Genomic DNA, 20,084 nt, shown 5'->3' on the forward strand with positions numbered 1-20,084 from the left:
TGCTTCCACTCTCCCTGTTTTAGTGCAGGCACCAGAAGAAAAGGTGGTTTTACTTACAGGAAACTTGCTTATTCAAGGCACAGGGACAGGACTAGAGTGTCTCTACTGCTGGCAGCTGCATCAGAAGCCATGGTGCATTAGAAGAATACCATGAGTACTTGCACAAACAATTTTCAGGTGGAGACTGAAAGTCTGCAGAGCCGTAGTAGCCATCAGAACTCAAATTTTTATTTAAGTTAAAAAACCCTACAAAATATTTACATACTTGGAAAATTCCTGAGGCAGATGGGTCACAGATGACACATTCATCACCTTGTCTGATTATTTATCAAACAACCTGAGTCCAAGTTTGTTCAGCCTGAGACTACAAAATATGCTAGTTTTTCTTAGGCATATTCAGGTTGCAGTCTCAAAAAACTTTCCCTGTGCCTACTCCACCCTTTTCTTTACATTTTTTTCTGTCAGTTTTATTTTTCAAGGAAACAGAGGAGGATGGTGATTGATACTGAAGTATTCTGTGACTACTGAAGTCACCCTTCTCTGGGCACACCCCACCCTGTCCTTCAGGGACCTGTTCCCTCCTGCTTCCGGCTTCTCATCAAAATAAACCTGATTCCCACCTACCCCCGCTGATGGCCACCCATTCCATATCCTGAGGCCTTCCTGGGAACAACAATCAGCATGGCTCAGCTGCAGGAGCAGGGCTGGGAAGTGAATAACTAAAGCAAAATCCTACAGCTGCTTAGAAAAACCACAGAGGACTGGCCCTGTGGAGGCACAAGGCAGGCTCTGCACAAAATCTGCTGCTGCTAAATTAAAAAAAAATACTGTGAAAGGAAAGAGGCAGGCACTACTCCCTACAGGTACTGGCAGAGCTGGCAGGCAGCTCACACTACTATTACTGCTGTGCTAGTCTACAAAAGCCGATCTATGAAGCCCTGCCATCCTTTTCACAGGTGTATATCAAAAGTTAAGGGTAAATAATAGGGTAATCTTCATCCATCAGAGAAAATCTTCAGTAACTCCCATGCTCTACACAGGCCTGGAGAGCTCACTCACCCAGCTGGAGGGAGAGAAACAGAAGGGGCATTATGAACAGCAGCAGGGTTCTTCTCCCGTGCCAAGCCCTGCCCCGTGCCTGCCCAGGGCAGCTCCAGCGTGCACCAACACTGCCACCTGCCGTGCTCCTTCCTGCCCGAGCCAGCAGCAGGGACACGGCCCCGGGGACAATGAGGGACAGCCCCGGGGCCAGCTCCAGCCGTGCCTGCCCAGGGCAGCTCCAGCGTGCACCAACACTGCCACCTGCCGTGCTCCTTCCTGCCCGAGCCAGCAGCGGGACACGGCCACGGGGACAATGAGGGACAGCCCCGGGGCCAGCTCCAGCCGTGCCTGCCCAGGGCAGCTCCAGCGTGCACCGACACTGCCACCTGCCGTGCTCCTTCCTGCCCGAGCCAGCAGCGGGACACGGCCACGGGGACAATGAGGGACAGCCCCGGGGCCAGCTCCAGCCCTCTCCTTGCCCTCGGTGCTGCCAGCCAGCTGGGGCAGCAGCACGGGCCAGTCTCACACAAGTGACTTATGTCTGGCATAACTCAGCACGCTGGAGCCAAACTGAGTGAAGGGAAGGGCAGAGTTGAAGGACACGGCACAGTGACACCATGCCCAGGGTGAGGCAGAGTGACAGTATGAGCCAGGCCCATCTGCAGGTTGCTGCCAACACTGTCCCTGGCAAGGCTGCAATGCAGGAGTGTTCCTGCGTCTGCCCAAGTGCCAACAGAGAACAGGAACAGATTTGACTATTTCTCATTGCTAGTGTTAATTCTCAAGAGCAATTCCTTTCCCCTTCCAGCTCTCCCAAGCTCTAGGGAGCTGAGGAAGACAAGAGCAGAGAGCTCAGGGTCAAGACACTGGGGAAATGCAGCCAGTAGAGCTCAGGTCAGGCTTTCTTTCCCTGAGGGAATGAAAGAATCATTAACCAGAATGTTATTGGTAGAGCTCCCTGAGGAGATTGCAGGAGGAGAGGAGCAGTCACAGCTCTCTCTGCCTGACAGAACAAATGCACTCTGTTCACTGGCTGCTCTGAGGGGGGGGGGGGGCAAGCAGATGTGACATGACCCCCTGAAGCACGCTCACTTCCAGAGCTCTGCGGGGACTGGCATTGCCTTCTGGCCCAACCTCCAGAGCACTACAGGGAAAGCAGCAGGCCACAGGCAGTCCAGAGCTAGGCCACCTCTCAGGGAATAACCCAGGACAGCTAAAAGGCTGGCTGTGACTCCCACAGAGCTGTTTGACAGCACTCACCATATCAACAATGTAGTTGTGGAACTGCCGGTTCATGTAGTTCACGGTGGTGTCAAAGACACGGCGCAGAAGGGAGGGCACTGTATTCACAATTTTCTTAGTCAAGACCATTGCTAGCACCAACATGGCCTTCTCCTGTTCCATGTCTGAGGGGATGGCTTGTATGAGCTCTCTCACTACCCTGGACATGTGCCGGGTTATCTCCTGTGTGGAAGGAAGAGAGGGATCTCAGTGCCACAGCTGTGGCAGCAAGAGCTCTCAGCGCTGCCAGGACTGTGCTAATAACTGATGTGCTTGTTGCAACACTCCAGGATGCTGCTCCCCTTCCTCCCAGCCATGGCAGCCAGCCTCTTACATAAAAAAACACCCCCAAAAAACTATGGCCCTTGATCCAAAAGTAGATCTAATCCTTGGATAGCCTTCCTTTTCCTTTTTAACATAGGAGACCTCAAACTCTACTTCCCTTGCACAGCAGCAAGGCATCTTAGATGATGGGCCAACTGCATCTAGGAAGGGGCCTAAACCCACTGCTACTCCCAACACTGTGTCTATGAACACACTCACAGCATCAGAAAAGGGTCTCATGACTTGCTGTCTCTTCAGTGCTCAGTAACAAGCACAAGTTAAGCTCCTGTCACTAACCTGCTCAATTTTTAACCATATGATGGTCAGCAGATATACAGGACTTGGCACCAAAGTGTCAAGATCTTAAGTACTAAAACTAAGCCTTAGCCAGACCATTCATTTTCCAGGGCCATCAAAAGAAGGACAAAATGCCTTAGTCAGTCCTTTTCCACAACCACCATTTCATCATCTGCAGAAAGGAGATGAGTCCAAGGAACCCAATTTACACATTAACTTCTGCCACAAAATCACCTCTAACAAATCTTCAAAGGTAAATGTTTGGGATTAATTTTCAGATGCCTTCAAAGTCACAGCAGGAAGGATGCAGAATATTTTAAAGGAGAACTGCTTATCAGGCTGCTTTTCACTCACCTCATTAGACAGATTCTCATTCATAAAATGCTGCACTAGGCCATTTACTACTCTTTCTTGGATTTCTTTATCTAACTGATCTCCAATCTCAGCGAGCTGAGCAGCAATGATCCGGAGAACCTCTTCATTTGTTGGAGGCAACCCTGCCAACACCAAGAGCAGAATTTAGTTCACAGGCTGTAGTCAGACCAGGTTCAGTACAGGACACAGCATTTTGCTAATATCCATTAGCAACCTCCTTCCCACCCCTGAGTGTATTCATGACAGGTCTAAGCACAATTTCTTTAAGTGTACCCAGGTTGCTTACAAGAAATTGTGGCAAACAGGGGTTTGTATCTGTAGTTTAGGTAAAGTGCAGCCTCACTCTGCCCAAAAAAATCATTGCAGGGCATGTTAGAACGTCTCCAACCAAAATTTGAACAGGACAGTTACTGCCAACATCCTGCCCAGAAAGGGGAATTGAGAAGCTGTGCAACACATTGAAGGTCTTTTTCAACCTAATTATTCTAGACTTTAAGCGACTTGTCAGGACTTGTCTCTTAAGCACCACCTAAAATACAGCAGTCATAGAATAGTTGGAGTTGGAAGGGACCTTGAAAGGCCATCTCATCCAAACCCCCTGCAATAAGCAGGGACATCTTCAACTAGATTAGACTGCTCAAAGCCCCAACCAAACTGACCTTGAATGTTTCCAGGGGTGGGGTGTCCATCACCTCTTTGGGCAACCTGTGCCAATGTTTTACCACCGTCACTGTAAAATCTTCCTTAGATCTAGTCTGAATCTGTCCTTTTTCAGCTGAGAACCTTAGACCTTGTTCTACCTGCTTTTGGCATGAGACCTATGCAAATTTACTGTGGCAGCTCCTCCTCACGCTGCTTCAGCTGAGGTCAACGTGCCAGCTGACACACCCTGGGCAAGGGGCAGTAGCCACCCTGCAGATGGCTAGCAAAGCAGGAACAGGACCAGAAGCTACTTGAGGAATAGTTTTCACCAGACTGGTAGAGCAGAAGGGGATTCACCCAGTACCAGAACTCGAGTTGTTCCAAGATCCTAGTCCAAGTATTGACACTGCCTGAAAAGCAATGTGAGGCCTAATTTAACTGCTTGGTTATCACACTCCTTGAGGGCAGCTATCACCAGTAGCAGCTTTGTGCCTTTTTCTGGTGTACTGCAGACAAAACCCAGTGACAGGTGCTCTAGAAATCCACGGAGAGAGAAAGTGCTAAGCACTAAGTGCTAAACTCCCAACCAACAGCCACACAGTGAAGTTTCTCAATAGAGAAAACATTACTCTGAAACAGACAATAAATACAAACAAAGATAGGAAGTGGGGAAAGAAAGCCCACGTTCAGAGACATGTGGGATGGAGCAAAGCTTGCTCACCTACGTCACCATTCCGGAAGCGGCCACTGCGGTTGCCATCGGTCTGCAGCTCATCGTCATCGCTCCCTTGGTGCAACATGATCTGCTGGCTTTGCAGGGAATGCAGCTGGTCTTTGAACTTGCAGTCAGAGGATACCTCCAGGAAGGTGAACAGCAATGCATGCTCCATCTGAAGAGATCCATTGATCTGAAACATAAGGAGATCACCGTTAAGCCCGTGCCTAGGAATGTCCCACTCAGAGCATCCAGGCATGCACCGTTTTCCAACCCTGACACATCTCTGTGGCCTCCTCCATCAGGCAGGGGCTCCACAAGACCTCAGCAAATGCAGACTGACTCCTGGATGTGGACACACACAGGACTGTCCCACGGGGAATGACAGAAGGCTCTGCTCTTACAAACTGCTGTTGAAAACCCAGCTCACCTTCTCCTCACCTTTCCAGCTGTGGCAATGGCAGCAACCCCAATCTGAGTTCCTCTTTTGAGACAGGTGTGAGTTCAGCAAAACCCATCCATTTCCCTTACTCAGACACCTGTGTTTGGAAGGCTTTTACCCTGTGTTTGGGAACTGGGCATTCTACTTGCTGTGCATAAAGAAGGCAGGAGCTCCCCACTTCCATGTAATCAGAGCAGAGCAGTAACAAGGTGGGAAACAGAGATAAGAGCATAAGGCTGCAAAAACCCCAAGGTTCACATTTCTTCTCCCTCTTCAAAGGAACCTCAACCAGCTCCCTAATAAACCTGTTTAGCTCCTCACAGAGACCCAAGCAGCTGCTCACAAGAGAAGTGACATGAGATGGCAGATCAGTGCCACCTCCAGTGGCACATTCACCTCCAGTAAATGGGCACATGCTGCCTCTATGGCCACACAACCTGCAGCCTTCAAGCAAGGCAGCACAGAGTGCCCAAATTAATTAGGTTCAGGAGGTCCATGAGGCAGGCAGACTGATGGGAGCAAGAGGCCACACTGGAACACCAGGCCTCATAACCAACTAAGGCCTCCAGAAAACCAGGAGACCCTCCAAAAATTTTAGTTAAACAGGTAAGAGAGTAGGATGTGGTATAAGCACAGAAATAAAGTCAGAAAGAAAATCTTTACTCTGGTATGCAGATGGTCTGCCTCTAAGAAAATACTTAGGCCTAATTTTATTTAGGGAGAAGAAAAATAGTTAAAGAATGGTTTGTTATGCTGACAATATGCAACCAGGATGAACTTGGTAACTGAAAGGGAGTTCTGGGGATTGGAACCTTGCAAAGTCTTGACATGACCATATCTGAATGGGGAAACAAAAGGAGGAACAAAGTCAACAAAAGGCAGGGTTCAGAAATGGAAACAAATGGAAAATAAAGGACATGATCAGTCAGAGATGAACAGAAGGCACACCTTCCATGGTCTGAGCATGCATGTTTACAGACAGTAGTGCAGGTCACCTGGTGGCAATCCCCTCCAACAGCCTGCTGGGCTGGTCATTGGGTTTATCACTGATACTTTTTTAAAATGATATTGTGTTCAAAAGGCTTGTGGGAGGGCAGAGTAGGGGATTACAATTGTATCCTAACATGAGCTGGGCTGGGGGAGGATGACAGACAGTTCAATGTGTAAGATTTAAGTGTGCTCAGTAACAGCATCGTAATTGTGTTTAACACCACAAAAACCAATGCCATGCACTGATCAGAGGGCTGTGCCCATTCCTTTATTAGTTTTGGCAGTTTGCAGCTTTATCAATAAACACTGTAGTCTCTTATATGGCTACATCTCCAGCTTGCAGTCCCAAGGGGAAGTGTTACACTGAGAGCTGCAAGGAAGCAGCTTGCAACCTAACTGGTTCCATCCACTTCCTTGTATTCAGAGCAGTGCCAGGAACACTGCACAAATTCTGGGAAATTCAAGAAGGACACCAGCCAACACAGACTTCTTCCCTTCAAAGCATCTCAGGACAAGTGTACCAGAGAACCACTGCACACTGTGAACAGCTGACTTCAGACACGTTTGATTCTAACCTGTTCCATAATGGATTCAGGGACAGCAGCTCCCGTCACCCTCTGCTTCAGACCAGAAATCCTTGTCCTGTGAAGGAGTAAGAAAGAAAAGTGTGAAAGGAAAAAAATTCCCATAAATCCACATCTTGCAGCTGTACTTATGTGTCTGGCCATGTCTCATAGTAAATGTCCCTTTTAGTGATGCATATCCCTATTTCTGGAGAGAGCTGCCCATCACACACCATCAGTCATGAAAAAGGGCTGAGGAAACGACAACTGTCTCAGTGAGAGTGAATGAGAGGCACAAATCTCCTTCCTGCCATAGACTGTGCCAGACAGTGGAGTCACACACCCTACAAACAGGGCTTTAAAGCCAAGAGCTGCTGTTGGGTAAGGGTGAAACAACCCTCCATGGAGCCATGAAGAGCAGGGTGATCAGAGAGAACTCCCGAGCACCTCCTGAGAGCAGGTGAGCTGACAGGTCTGCATGCACAGCAGAATATTCTGAAATGAAAAACCCAGCTGACACTGCTGCACATCCACAGGGCCTTGAGGGTGCCTCTCCCCACCCTCCATCCAAGAGATCCACATGGATACTCAGGCTCATTTAAATACTTCCCAATGAATATTATGATGGGAAGGTTGGATCAAGTGGCAACTTGAGGACTGGAGAGGCCTCCAGTCCCCTGAGTGCAACTCTGCAGAGCCTCCAGGGAGGCTAGCCAGGAAGAAGGGAGAGAGCAGGACAGAGCCCAAGGGAAGAGGCACCCAGCAAAGGAGAGCACAGGGCACAGGGGAGCCTCCCTCCCTCTCTCCCTCACAAAGGGGAGATGTAGGAGCACAGTGCTCCCTCCTCATCCTGCCAGGAGCAGCTGATGAGTGGGTCAGAACCTTGCATTTGGTGCCTTAGACACAACAGTCCCACACAGCTGCACACACAAATCTCTGGTTCAACTTCTGATGAGCAGGGCCTGGCTGAAAGTGGTCACTCCCTCCCTACCAAGCCTTCTTCACCCAGGGCAACAACCTGGTTGTTATGCAGCCACCTTCTAAACCAAAAATGGGCTGGAAGCACTAAGGAACTCAAACAAAAGGCCTGTTTAAGCATCAAAGACCTGGGCTAGTGATAAATGACTATTTCACAACAATCCCTCACATCTGTGTTTTAAATAACTAAGCATGCTGGTAGAAAAGAGGGAAGTGAAAACAGAAAGAAATTCAAACTCTGAAGCAAACCACAGTCATATTTCAAGAGATCATGAATCTCCCAACTTTTCAAAGGCTCTTAGAAGTCCAAGACCAAAACACAACCTGCAATATGTCTAAAACACACAGCAGCCCACAGGAAGCCTCTTAATCATGAGCTCTTCTTGTCATGAACTTATGTCAGACTAACTGCAACACAGGCTTATCCCTCGCTGCAGTGCATTTTCCTCTGTTCCATTCAAATCCCTATTGCTGCTACTCACCTCTGCCCAAAGGAGTGTTCTGGCTGGGGAGAGTCCTCTGTCCTGTTCTTTGAAGGGGCTCTGAAACAGGTCTGGGTGACTTTTCTTCTGGGATTCACTTTGCTGGAAGAGACATAGATGTTAATTCAGGTTTGAGAACTCAAGACAGAACACTGAGATTAAGAGGAAAGTGGGGATTTAGAATTAAGCCTGTGGCAGGACTTTGGCTTTGTGCAAACTTGTCCACACAAGCAATATTTCTGTAGGTGAGGTAAAGGCTCAGTTTGCACATATTCTGGTTTTACAGATAACATTCATTTTCAATGCAATTTTCCCACTCTCTGCTTGAAATGAAGAAGCACAGACTGCTCCAGCCCAGCCAGGTGCCTGCTGCACCTGCAGATTGGCTGTGCAGGGAGAAGAGACCTACAACACATGTGGGTTCTTCCCTTCCCTCAGGGATCAAATCAGCTCTGTGCAGATACAGACACTCCTCAGGCCAAGTCCACAAAAACAGAGACATTAAAAAAGTCACCCACCATAGCTGCAAATAGCAATTTTGTCTACTCCTGCATACAAGCACAGATAAAACAAACACACAAACAGAACAATGAAAACTTCCACCACACTCCAAAGTACTAATATGGCAGAAATGAGGACAAGGGAGTCTGAACACAACTTCACAAACCGAATTTCCTAAACCAAAGATCGACCACCCATGCAGTGAATGACCCTGAAGGCAATACCTGCCCTCAGCTAACAAAGTTCTGCTTGGGTGGTCAAAAACACACCAGAGACAAGGAAAAAGGATTTCTCTCCATCCCCAAATGGCTTCCTACTTCTACAATACAGGGCAAATTATTTTTAATTTTAGTTAACTAGTAATTACGGGAACCTCAAGTTTTGCATAACTACTTTGAATCAATGCAAAGGGCTTCAATACTCATGAAGTTCCTGCTGAGAAGTCAAATTCCTTAATGGGATCTCAAAAAAAAAACCCCAAAAAAGTCCAATGTAATCATGCTGATACCACCCCAATTTTTTAATCATTAAGACTTTAGAATCCTGGTAGTTTTAGATTCAGATTGAGACTGTTTCTGGTGGAGGGAAAAAGGTTACTTTATATTGGGTAAAAAGAATCTTTAGTTGGAGAAGGAGAAAAGACTGATAAAGGGTACAAACACCATCTGCACTCAGATTCAAACTAGAACATTTGCTAAGGCTGCTTTAGGACTGCTGAAATCCCGAAATGAATTTTTACAGAATATGATATTTTAATTGAAACATCAACTAATTTTAATACATTGTTCATTTTTTACTTCAATTCACTCATTAGACAAATGAACTTTGTGAGAAGCTCCTATTTCTTTGTGAGAAATGAGCTGCTTCTGAGAAATCACTAAATGCCTTGAAGTGTTCAACACATAAGACTACACCCAGTTTTTTAGACTACAACCTGTTCCTTCTCTCTTTCTTCAGAAAAAAAATGAAGGGGGTACTTTAGCACAAGTTTAATACCCTTCAATCAGCTCTACAGAATCGAAGTAGGGCATGTTCATTCCAACTCAACATTGCATGGCATGCAGGACTGTGGGGGAGGCATATGGCAAGAAAACAATTCCAGTTGGAGAAGCACATCCACCAGCAGCCTATCAGTGCAGTAGGAAAGACTTCATTCCACCCACACACAGCAGTTTTCTCAAGTGAATTCTGTGGATGCTTCCTCCAGGGCTCTTTAGATGGGGCTGAGCACACCCTGAGGGATGGGACTGACTGCTCTCCAGCCACTCAGCTCCTTCAGGTCTGGTGTCCCATCTTCTGTTTCTCCCTCTCATTCCCAAGTTACACCATCCTTTAAACCTCACAAGGAACTCACCAGAGGAGCTTTTCCCACCTGCAGTCCAGCAACGAGGGGTGGCATCACTAGAGGCAAGAGCAGGCAGGGCCAGAACGCCCTGACTCCAGGGGAAGGAGAGATGGCACTGCAAGTTTGTAGGGTGGAAAAGAGGGAGAAGCAGGGACTGCAAGACAATTGGCACTCCATGCCTCTCTCCCACATCAAGCAGTGAGGGGTAATCCAAAGGAAAAGCCTCATACACTGTGTAACACCATGGTTACCTGCTGGGGGAACTCCCCACAGCTCTCAGGGCTGCCATAACAGCAGCAGGTCCCAGAATCCCTGCAGCAGTGCTAAGTCACCCTACAAATCAGTTTTCATCTCCACACTTGTGTTACATCTTCAAGACAGCTCAGAAAAGAAGCCACCCCACAAACAGTGCCTCTGCTCACCATCACCTCCCCTCAGATTCTTCACCTCCCCTCACAGCTCAGCCTGGAGTTACTATTTCAGCTCCAGCAGACATGTCTGCTCAGAAAAACACTGTTTCCAGCAGGGAAGGCACAGGCCTGTAAAGACTGACTCCTTTAATACAGCGTCTGGACCATGGGTCAATGGACCTATTGTGCGAGCTGTCAGGATGTTTATGTCTCACGTTGGAGTTAGGAGCAATTAAAATCTCCAAAGCAGAAACCACAATAAAGCATCAGTCACTGCAAAGTCAGAAACTTCCAATCTGACATTGCTTTCCCTGTGTGGCAGCTGAAAGGTAAGAACTTTGGGTGTGGCAGCCAGGATGACATCATTATTGGAAGAAGTAAAACAGTGACTGTTTCTCCCTTCCAGGGCCTGGTGGCACTTCCCTGTCCTGTAGGCAGATATTTCACTGCTGAGCTACAGAGCCAGGACATTGTTCTACAGGCAGGGAAACCAAGTCTTTGGTATGTCCTGACACTTTAAATCCATATATCAAACCAAAACCACTCAATTTTAATGTCCTCATGAGAACTTGCCACAGGCACAACTACTTTACATATCCAGTCACTACTTCTTTATTTTACTGGAAAATAAAGAAAGAGAAACAGCACCACAGACTTAGGAAGTTCCTTACTGGAGGATATTCTGAGCTGTACCACTGTTGTCTGCAGCACTTCAGGTCAGGAGAGTGTAAGCAAATACCACATCACAGAGCCCAAAGTCACCAAAAGCAATGCTCCACTTCTAGCCCATAGACCAACAGGAACTAAACAGCTCAGGGAAGCTGTTTACACACCTTGTTGGTGTGCCAAAGCAACAGTGCTGAGTAAATAGGATACTATCATCACCACAGGAAACCTGTCCCCATTGCTCCTTACCCTGCAAAGGATTTGCCAGCCCGTACCAGTGTTCAGAACACCCCAGGATTTTGCCTCATTTGAGACTCACCCCTAAGGCAGAATTTGCTTCTAGGCTCTGGAAAGAGCAGCAGTGTGGTGGGAGGACAGAGACATTGCAATGTGTAAGCCAGGTGAAGGATGGGCTCAACAAGACCCTCTGGGCACGTATGGATGCACACACACAGCTGTGAAAACTGTAAAACTAAAGGATGGTTTGGTACATGTGGTTAACACCAAAGCTATTGGCTTGGTGAGTGTCAGGACTTTCCCAGCCACAGAGAACACTGCTTCCAAACCAAGGTGTTTTCCACCAGTTTGGCTCTGCAGGAGGATGCAACATCAAGAGCTCGTTTGGGAAGTGGCAAAGCTGACAAGCCATGAGGAGCATTCTTGGAGATACCAGCAGCTCAGTGGCCCAGAGCAGGACACACCTACTCCCCCAGTCAATTGCCCATTTATTTGCTTGGCTCTTGGGAGGAATGCCCTGTTAGTCAGGAATCATGAGACTACTTAAAATCCAACCAGGACAACCTCTGCCTTAGCTGAGGCATTTTTACTTTCACTTCTTTATGGTGCTTTAGCACAGAATTATCATCTCAGTCTGGACACCAAGACTCTCAGCTGTGTCTTTTGGCTTAGAAATACATTTCACTCTTTGTTTAAAGGGTTTTTCTTCTTTGGAAGAAAAAGTTTATTAGAGACAATTCTAAAAAGAAGCTCTCAATAGGCTTTTTTGATAGAAACTTATGTAAGTTTCTGAAGGTCTTCTATCTTTTCACAATGGTGTGAATTGCAGCAATCTTCCAGTTATCAGGACAGTACTCTGACTTCTTAGGAAGAAAAGCCTCCAAATCCCTCATCAATCACCCTTCTCATTTGGCTCAAAAGCCTCTGGTGACCAGCCCCACGCAGCACATGGATGAGAAAGAAGGAGCACTGCCATACTACTTATACTCTTAAAAAAGCAGGCAGGCAGGAACTTTCCATCAGCGTGGTTTCTGTACTGGATCAGTGACAGTCAGCATGACAACATTTGCATTCTTCAGCAGCCAGCCTACAGACACAGCTGAGCTTAAACTGAGTCAGCAGGAGGCCTGCAGCTGGAATTTGAATTCAGCTAACTACAGCTGGACCCAAACAGAATTTCCACATCCGTGTTTTGGGCATAGCCAAGCCTAAGAGGCAAGGGCAGGACTTGGATCTTGGCTATCAGAGTGCAGGCAGATTCTTGGATCTGGCACTGGGCTCAGGTTTTCCCCTCTGCTGTTGAGCAAAGGAACTCCAGCCTGGTAAGCTCCTCCTGCACGTCACCTCCTCAGTAAGGCTAGGGAAATACTTCTATCTTTCCTTGGGGCCTGGCTGGAGGGAGCAGAGCAAACCCTGATGGAAAAGCACCATCACCACTACCACACAAGCCTGCTGCTCTTTACAGGGCTGGCTTCCTGTGCAAAATGTAACTATTGCAGCCCAGCAGCTGCAACAGACCCCTGCTAGAATGGCACAGTGCATCTGCAAGCAGTTCTTATGTCTGCCTCATGGAAATGATGGAAAAGCAGGAAGCACTGAGGAACCACAGTTCCAGTGTTTTGACATTATCAAGGAAGGACAGACTGAGAGCAGGCAGTACTGGGACAAGCTCCAGCCATCACTGGTGATGTGCAAGTGATGGTGTCCAACCAGAGAAATGCAAGAATTGCTCCTGGATTTAGAGCATGCCCCAGCTGGGCCATGGGCACTGCACCCTCGCACTCTGGCAAAGCTGTTCTTACACTGGAGTAGGGACAAAGTGCCCAGCTCCTGCAGCAGACACAGCCCCAGCACCTGGCAACTGTGCTCTGAGTGTTGCAGGTGCCACTTGCACAGGCTCTGCCAGCCACAGGCTCTCAGAAAGTGGCACTGGATACAAGAACTGCCATGCCACCTACAGGACAAAAGAACGCTCCTAATTCTAGTTTTAATGCATGCACTACTGTTCAGTGCCAGCATGAGCACAGAGCAGCCACCAGTCAGAAAACCAGGAATGCTACATCATTTTGGAACTTGGATGCATTTCACAGCTGATACCAGCAGTAAAGAGGAATGTAAATCTGTCTTTCCTTTGCCTGACTGGCAAGTTAGATAAGCAAAGCAAGAAACTGGTCAGAAGTAATTAAAAAAAAAGAGTTCAAAAAGACAGCTTTATGCACACAGGTGGCTCCTAACAGTGGCATTGCCTCTGCCTTTCAGGCCATATGAGTAGGCAAGAACTGCCTTTCTGGACTGGTAAGCACCAGGGATATCTGCACTGTTTTCTGGAATAAACAGAAGCTGTAAAGATGCTTCAGTATGAAGTTTAAATACTGGATCAGAGTGGCCCATCAGAAATTACATCATAACAACATTTCAGCAGCTCCCTGCTTAGCTAAAACAAGGGTGCTGATGCAACAGCCAGGATTGCACTCATGGAGCTGCTAAGCAAGGATTCAGTGCACTGGACAATTTACTGTCAAGGGAATTCTCAGAGCTGGTATTCTCCAGAATTACATCAGTGGAGCCTGCTCACCCTCCCAGGCCCTGAACATTCATCATTAAAAAACCCAAAGCATTTCTAAGAAAGTGGTACAAAGACAAATCTTCACAGCTGCGCGCTCATGTGCTCTGACAGCATCCACGACCCTGTGCGTCAATATTTGACATCTTTCCCAGAACATGAAAAATGTATTTTCAACAGGCTGTCCTCCTCCTAAACATCAAGTGTATCAGAGATGTTAACGTCTCTTACGTGCCTCAGTTTTATGAAACAGCTGTGCACCAGCACAGACAGCCAGAGATGATCCCCAGAAGGAAAGTCTGGCACAGATCCTGTGATTCCCTTCTCCCACTGTGCTGCACTGCAACCTCCATTCCCACCATGACAGTTAAACTGATGAAGCCAGTACAAAAATATTTTTTTAAAAAGTAATCATGATAATCTTGAAGGAATCTCTTATGAGAAGAGCACAGAAATCCTCAAGAATCTTAAAAAGAAAGTTGTGCATCAAACCAGGCAGCCAAAAATAATAGTAACTCCAAGTAGCATTCATACTGTGATCAAAGCTGTTTGACAGCAGCAGCTCATACACTGCCAGCATAAAAGAAAGCATCATCTCTTTTAAACACCTTTCACAGTGATACAGAGCTAAGAAAACACTCATTCTCAAAGAAACGCTGCAGGAGCCATTTGGGAACTGTGACAGGGAAATTGTAAATAGGTGCCTGCAGGAGTACACATTTCCTAGTGCCAGGCAAGCAGGAGATGCCTCAGCACATTGCTTCTTCCACTCAACACCTACAGGCTCTCTTAGCTGTAGGTCTACACACACAGTGAGAAAACATCTGTTCTAGGAGAAAACACATGACTGTGCATGAAACAAAGCAAGACCATTTCACTTTCAGTTCTACCTTAGGAGGAATAGGCTGATGTTGAAACGCAGGAAGAGCTTACAAAGCCAAAATACAGCAACTGCTGATCTAAGGGGATTTGTTTCACGTGGCTGCCAACCCAAAGGTGTTACAGCAATTACACTGAACAACCAGAAGTTACACTTACCGAGGAACATGTGTCCTTAAAGGAAATAGTCCAGAATATTTGAGAGACCTGGGTATTGCCCATTCTATAAACAGCAGTAAGAGCACTAGAAACTGGCCAAAGGTCATAGCAACAGCATTTTACCAGGAAATAGAGCAGGTCTGCAGACATTTAAACAAGAATGCAACATCTGTGTGTGCCATGATGGCACACACCGCCCAGCTCCCCTGCTGGTACTTCAGAGAAGCTGAACAAAAACTCAAAGTTTAAAGGAAAGTGGGGAGCAAGCTACTGAGGTAGGAGGAGTTTAAAGCCACAATGACACTGTCCTCCCATGGCAGAAAGAGCAGAATGCCCATAATGCATGAAGGGCTACAGCCCCTTCCTCATGTTTGCCAGCAAGGGCAGTCCAGCCAAAGCCCACCCGTGCCAAGCAGTGCCACGGTGGTGCAGGGACACAGGGAAAGCAGCAGACTGGATCCACAGCAGAAGTCACCAAGTGCCCAAGGCAGTGCTAACAAGGCTCCCAGCCATGGGGCTACTCAAGCGGAGGAGGCTGAAGGACTCTTGGAGCAGCTGTTGCCAAGAAGGGTGTGAAGGAGACACCAACGCAGCCCTGTGCTCTGCATGGAGCAACTGCTTCAGGATGCAGACAGGAGGCAATCCCTGCCGTCTCTTCCAGGTGCAAGGAGGTGCCTAATCTACACCACTGGCAGCTCCACAGAGTCCTGTTCTCTTCCCACTACAGCTGAGCTAACAGCAGGATGTCAGCACATGGTTCACTACAGACATCTGGTACAAATCAAGGCAGAAGCTTAACAGATTGCTACCAAACCTAAAGAATGACATTGGACACTGTGTGACTCAACATTTCCTTATATATGTTATCCCTACATCCTTCTTATCTTGTCTGGGTCAAAAATATCAGACTTGTAAGATACCTGAGGAAGGGACCCCCCTCATGCACATACCATAATCATAACTGATAAGCTTTAGTTAAAGCTAAACTCAGCACCCTGCAACCTCTTCCAACCTCAAGCAAAGCCATCCAAAACTAAAAGGGGCTCAGACCACCAAGACTTTTACATGTTTGGCTAAGCCATGAGCTCCACTCACTAATTAGAAATACTTTGACATACTTGGCTTTGCACAGTACACAGATGTGCAGGTAATTCCAGCCCCCAAAACTCTGTAATTGGGCTCAGACAAAAAGCCAAAGCATGCCAAGAAAAAAAAGGAGAAGGCAGCTGCTTGAGAAAAAAACAACCCAAAAAAACCAACCCAAAATTGATAGTAAATTGTGCTCTTTCGCTCATCTAGGAACTGCTAAGCAGAGAAAATGAAACCTGCCCATCTGCATGCAATTCCCCTCAGCAGAGAAACCGCAGACCAGGCTGGCTCTTTCCTGCTGGGGAGTTCATACCCAGAGTCCAAAGGAGCTGCCTTATCAAGGAACCAACATCTCAAGGCTGCTCCTCCACAGTCACACCAGCACTCCTTGCACCAGGCACAAAACCTGTTCAGAGTTATTAGAGACAGTCCCTTCTCCCCCTCCCGTGACTTCCAAGCACCAGGCTGCCCCAGGAAGGTCTCCAAAGGTGACAGTCACTAGATTTATGTGTCTGCCTGCTTCCACTCTAAACATTTCATTCTATTACAGAAAAAAACCCCAACCTTCTTTGATCTGTCAGCTCCTCAGACTCCTGCTGAGTGTGGATGACTCCGGTATCCTGTTGCAGAGGAAAAACAACAGAGGGAAACATGGCATAAATGACCTCGGGTGAGAGTGTTCATTGAACATACAGCCCCCCATATAATTCCCTAATTACATATCACAGTTCTTACTGGTTCAGGATCTAACAGAAACCCAGGTTTGCACAGACAGCCCTGGTGGAGTGCTGTACACTGTTCTGCTGGAGAAACTGAGCTGAACTCACAGCCTCAGCTGGCCTAATCTGGTTTTAAGAAACTGGGAGGGCAGGAACCCAACAAAACCACGTAACCAAAAATCTGTCACATTTTTTCTTCTTAAATTCAGCAAATGTTACCAGATGCAAACAAGAAGGTGCTGACAAATCAGAAGGGGAGGTTTGTCACACCAGCCTTTCTTGGTACAGGGCAGCCTATCCACAGGTTTACAATCACCTGTTACACTCTGCACATGCAAAATGAAGTGTTTCACCTCAGCAGGTCCCTAAGCCCTGCTGGTCACCTCTAATGAAAGACAAGAGACCCAGAAAGGAAGACAAGAAAACGGGAAGAGACAGGTTGCAGAAATCCAAGGGAATAACAGGGTACTAGAATGCTACTTTTTATACAATGCATTTCCCCCAGCGTTTTTGTGTAACACCAGTGGCACAGAAGAGATCTCCAAAAATGGGTGTTGCAAAGTTATCCTAAAGACACCAAACAGCGCTAAAGTCATGTACAGAGGTTGCAAAGGAGAGGAAAAAAAAAACCCACACAGAAAACCCCTTCTTTTTAAATAACACCTTTTAAGATGTTATGCTTCCACAGGCAGGTGAAAACAGTTTCAGTCTGATTAGTGACAAGAAGTTAGAACAAAAACCACTCTTCCCCACAGGTGGACTTTTGCAAAAAGTCCTCTACCAAAAAAACAAACCAAAACAAAAACTTTAAAAATTAATTTCCTGTCGGGGAACCATTTTGCCCTTTCCCCCACCAAACACTTAAACCGTTTTGAACAGATAACAAGTATCCCATGACAAGATTACGGCCCAGATACTCCAAGAGACAAAAAGAAAAGTTCACCGTTTCTGAAATAAGCACTGACTTCCTGAATGAAGACTTTAGTGATTTAAATAACTCTGAGGCACTATGCCTTCTTTTTTAAATTTATTATTAAGGCTACAAAATGTCATTTAAAAGAAGACAAGAACATCCGCCCCTTCGCCAGACTCAGCAGTTTCAGAGCCAGTGTCACTCCAAGGTACAGAGACCATCACCAGAGCGTGTAACTTGCGGAAATACCCTTCTAAGGAAGGAAACCTGCTCACTCCGTCCCTTCCACTTCACACACACTGCGCAGTCTCCTGCTCCAGCCTTCCCTCAGCCCGAACCCAACACACCCGTGTGTCACCGGGAACGTGAGCGCTGCTCACGGCAAACAAAGGGCCAGCCAAAGGCGCTCGCCACTTCCACAGGCAGCCAGACACCCACAGCTCTGGGGAAGGCAAGGAGCGGACAGAAAAGCTCTGCTAAAGAGCTGAACTGACTCATCTGTACAAGTCACCTGCTCTTCCTTTCAAACACGTTAGGTGAGCGCTATTATTAGAAAACCTTGCCTTCTTGCTGGAGGTGCCACTCCCACATCCCTCTGCTGCGGGAAGGCTGAGGGGTCGCCACCATACCATTAACTCTTTGCACTGCCCGGCCAATACCGCTCGCGTCTGACAACTCTCACCAGACACTGAGGGCGAGATGCTGCAATTCACCGCGCAGTGCAAAGGCAAAGAGAACTGTGTGTGGTTTTAGGAAATACCACCCGAGCGGGAGGGAGGCCGGTCCGCCACAGAAGGGGGGACGAGGGGAGGCGCAGGGAGGCGCGGAGCGGGCGGACCCCGCCGGGGGAAGCAGCGGAGGGACCGGGGTCGATGGCAGAGCGCGGGGTGTGGGGGCACCCCCAGCACGGCCCAGGAGGGACGGAGGCAGCGACCGAGCACGAAACGGAGCAAAGGAAGAAACAACCGCACCGCTGAAGCGCAAGGCCGAATTCCGAGGGCAGAAAGGAACCGGGAGAGCGGCCGGGAGGCAGAGGAGTTTCCAGCAGCCAGAAGAAAAAGCAGAACGCGCACACGGACCCTCGCAGGGTCACTTCACCCCCCCCAGGCTTGGGGGGCTGCGAGCTGGAGCCGGCACCTCCGGCCCCCGCGCTGATGCCCCGCGGCCCAGGAGGCAGCGGGCCCGACACTCGCCCCGAGCCCGCCACGGCCAGCGGCGCTTCCCGGGCGGGGCCGCGCAGCGCCGAGTCTCGGAGCACGGCCGGGACGTCGCCCATGCACACCCCGCGAGCTTCCCGCCCGACGCGGTGCCGCCGCCGAACCGCTCCTCCAGGTGGGGAGCCACATGCAACACTCACCGGGACCCGAAGCGCAGCTGCCGCGTTGTGCGCGCCGCTCCCGCTATTTGAGCGCCCGCTGAGGGCCCGGCGCGGCCCGGCCCCGCCCCGGGAAGGCGGGCGGGCGGGCGGGAAGGCGCGCGGCACGCGCCCGCTGAGGGCCCGGCCCAACGGCCCCGGGGCTGAGGGCGTGAGGGCCGGGAGGGGCCCGGGAGCCGCCCGATCCGCGCTCCCCCGCAGTTCTGGAGTTCTGATGGGTCCCGACCTGGTGCTGCTTGGCCAAAGGCTCCTCATACGCCATCTACAACCACTTCTCGCCCCGCCATATAAATGCACCTTTTCGTTTAATATCGTTTTATGGGCTTAAAATCACAGAACCACAAAATCAATTAGGTTGGAAAAGACCTCTGAGGTCATCGGTTCCATCTTGTGACCAGACACTGCCTTGCCAACATGGCACTGAGTGCCACATCCAGTATTTCTTAAACACCTGCAGGGACGGTGACTCACCCTGGGCATCCCATTCCAATCTAATCACCTTCCTGTGAAGAAATTATTCCCCGTGTCCAACCCGAACCTCCCCTGGTTCAGGTTAGGACTTTGTGCTCTTATTCTGTCACTTGCTGCCTGAGAGAACAGGAGAGCCCCCATCTTGCTACAACCTCCTTTCAAGTCTAGCAACAGAGTCCTACTCAACTAATTACTATTTAATACAGCCTTACACTTCAACGTAGCTCTGTCTAGAGCAATGCTTACCTGGCATTCAGTACAGATGTCCTTCCTGACACATTTTCCTTCCTAACGTGCCCAGTCACGGTGCCAGTGCCACGCTCAGGCTTTGGACGAGCTGAGTGTGCTGGGGTGCCTGACTTTAGGGCGCTTTTTAAAGTCTGGAATTCTAAGAAACAGAGCCATTCTGATTCATGTTTGTGTCATGTTGGCTTCCCACTAGGAATAGTGTTGGGAAGAAAAGAATGACACACAAATATGTAAATTTCAAGGGAAGAAAAGAATGACACACAAATATGTAAATTTCAAGGAACTGAAGTTTCTCTTTCCTGAAGCTGCTTTGTCTCTGCAAAGTCAGCACTGCCCCAAGCAGCACTGTCCCCCTCTGTCCCTTCTGCCCAGTGTGTT

The 20,084-nt window shown here is 48.4% G+C and overlaps 1 protein-coding gene across 1 annotated transcript; it reads right to left on the minus strand.

Moving 5' to 3' along the window:
* Window positions 1-190: 190 nt before the first annotated feature.
* Window positions 191-19,039, minus strand: BID (BH3 interacting domain death agonist). The gene is made up of 8 exons (XM_036400202.1): window positions 18,969-19,039; window positions 16,544-16,599; window positions 8,131-8,232; window positions 6,683-6,749; window positions 4,682-4,868; window positions 3,298-3,440; window positions 2,302-2,505; window positions 191-1,063 (listed from the first exon to the last, which is right to left on the minus strand). The coding sequence occupies exons 4-8, from the start codon at window positions 6,689-6,691 to the stop codon at window positions 1,052-1,054; spliced, it is 555 nt and encodes a 184-aa protein (XP_036256095.1). The 5' UTR covers window positions 6,692-6,749; window positions 8,131-8,232; window positions 16,544-16,599; window positions 18,969-19,039; the 3' UTR covers window positions 191-1,051.
* Window positions 19,040-20,084: the final 1,045 nt, after the last annotated feature.

This window comes from Molothrus ater, chromosome 5, assembly GCF_012460135.2.
Source record: "Molothrus ater isolate BHLD 08-10-18 breed brown headed cowbird chromosome 5, BPBGC_Mater_1.1, whole genome shotgun sequence".
In the NCBI taxonomy this organism is placed as follows: domain Eukaryota; kingdom Metazoa; phylum Chordata; class Aves; order Passeriformes; family Icteridae; genus Molothrus; species Molothrus ater.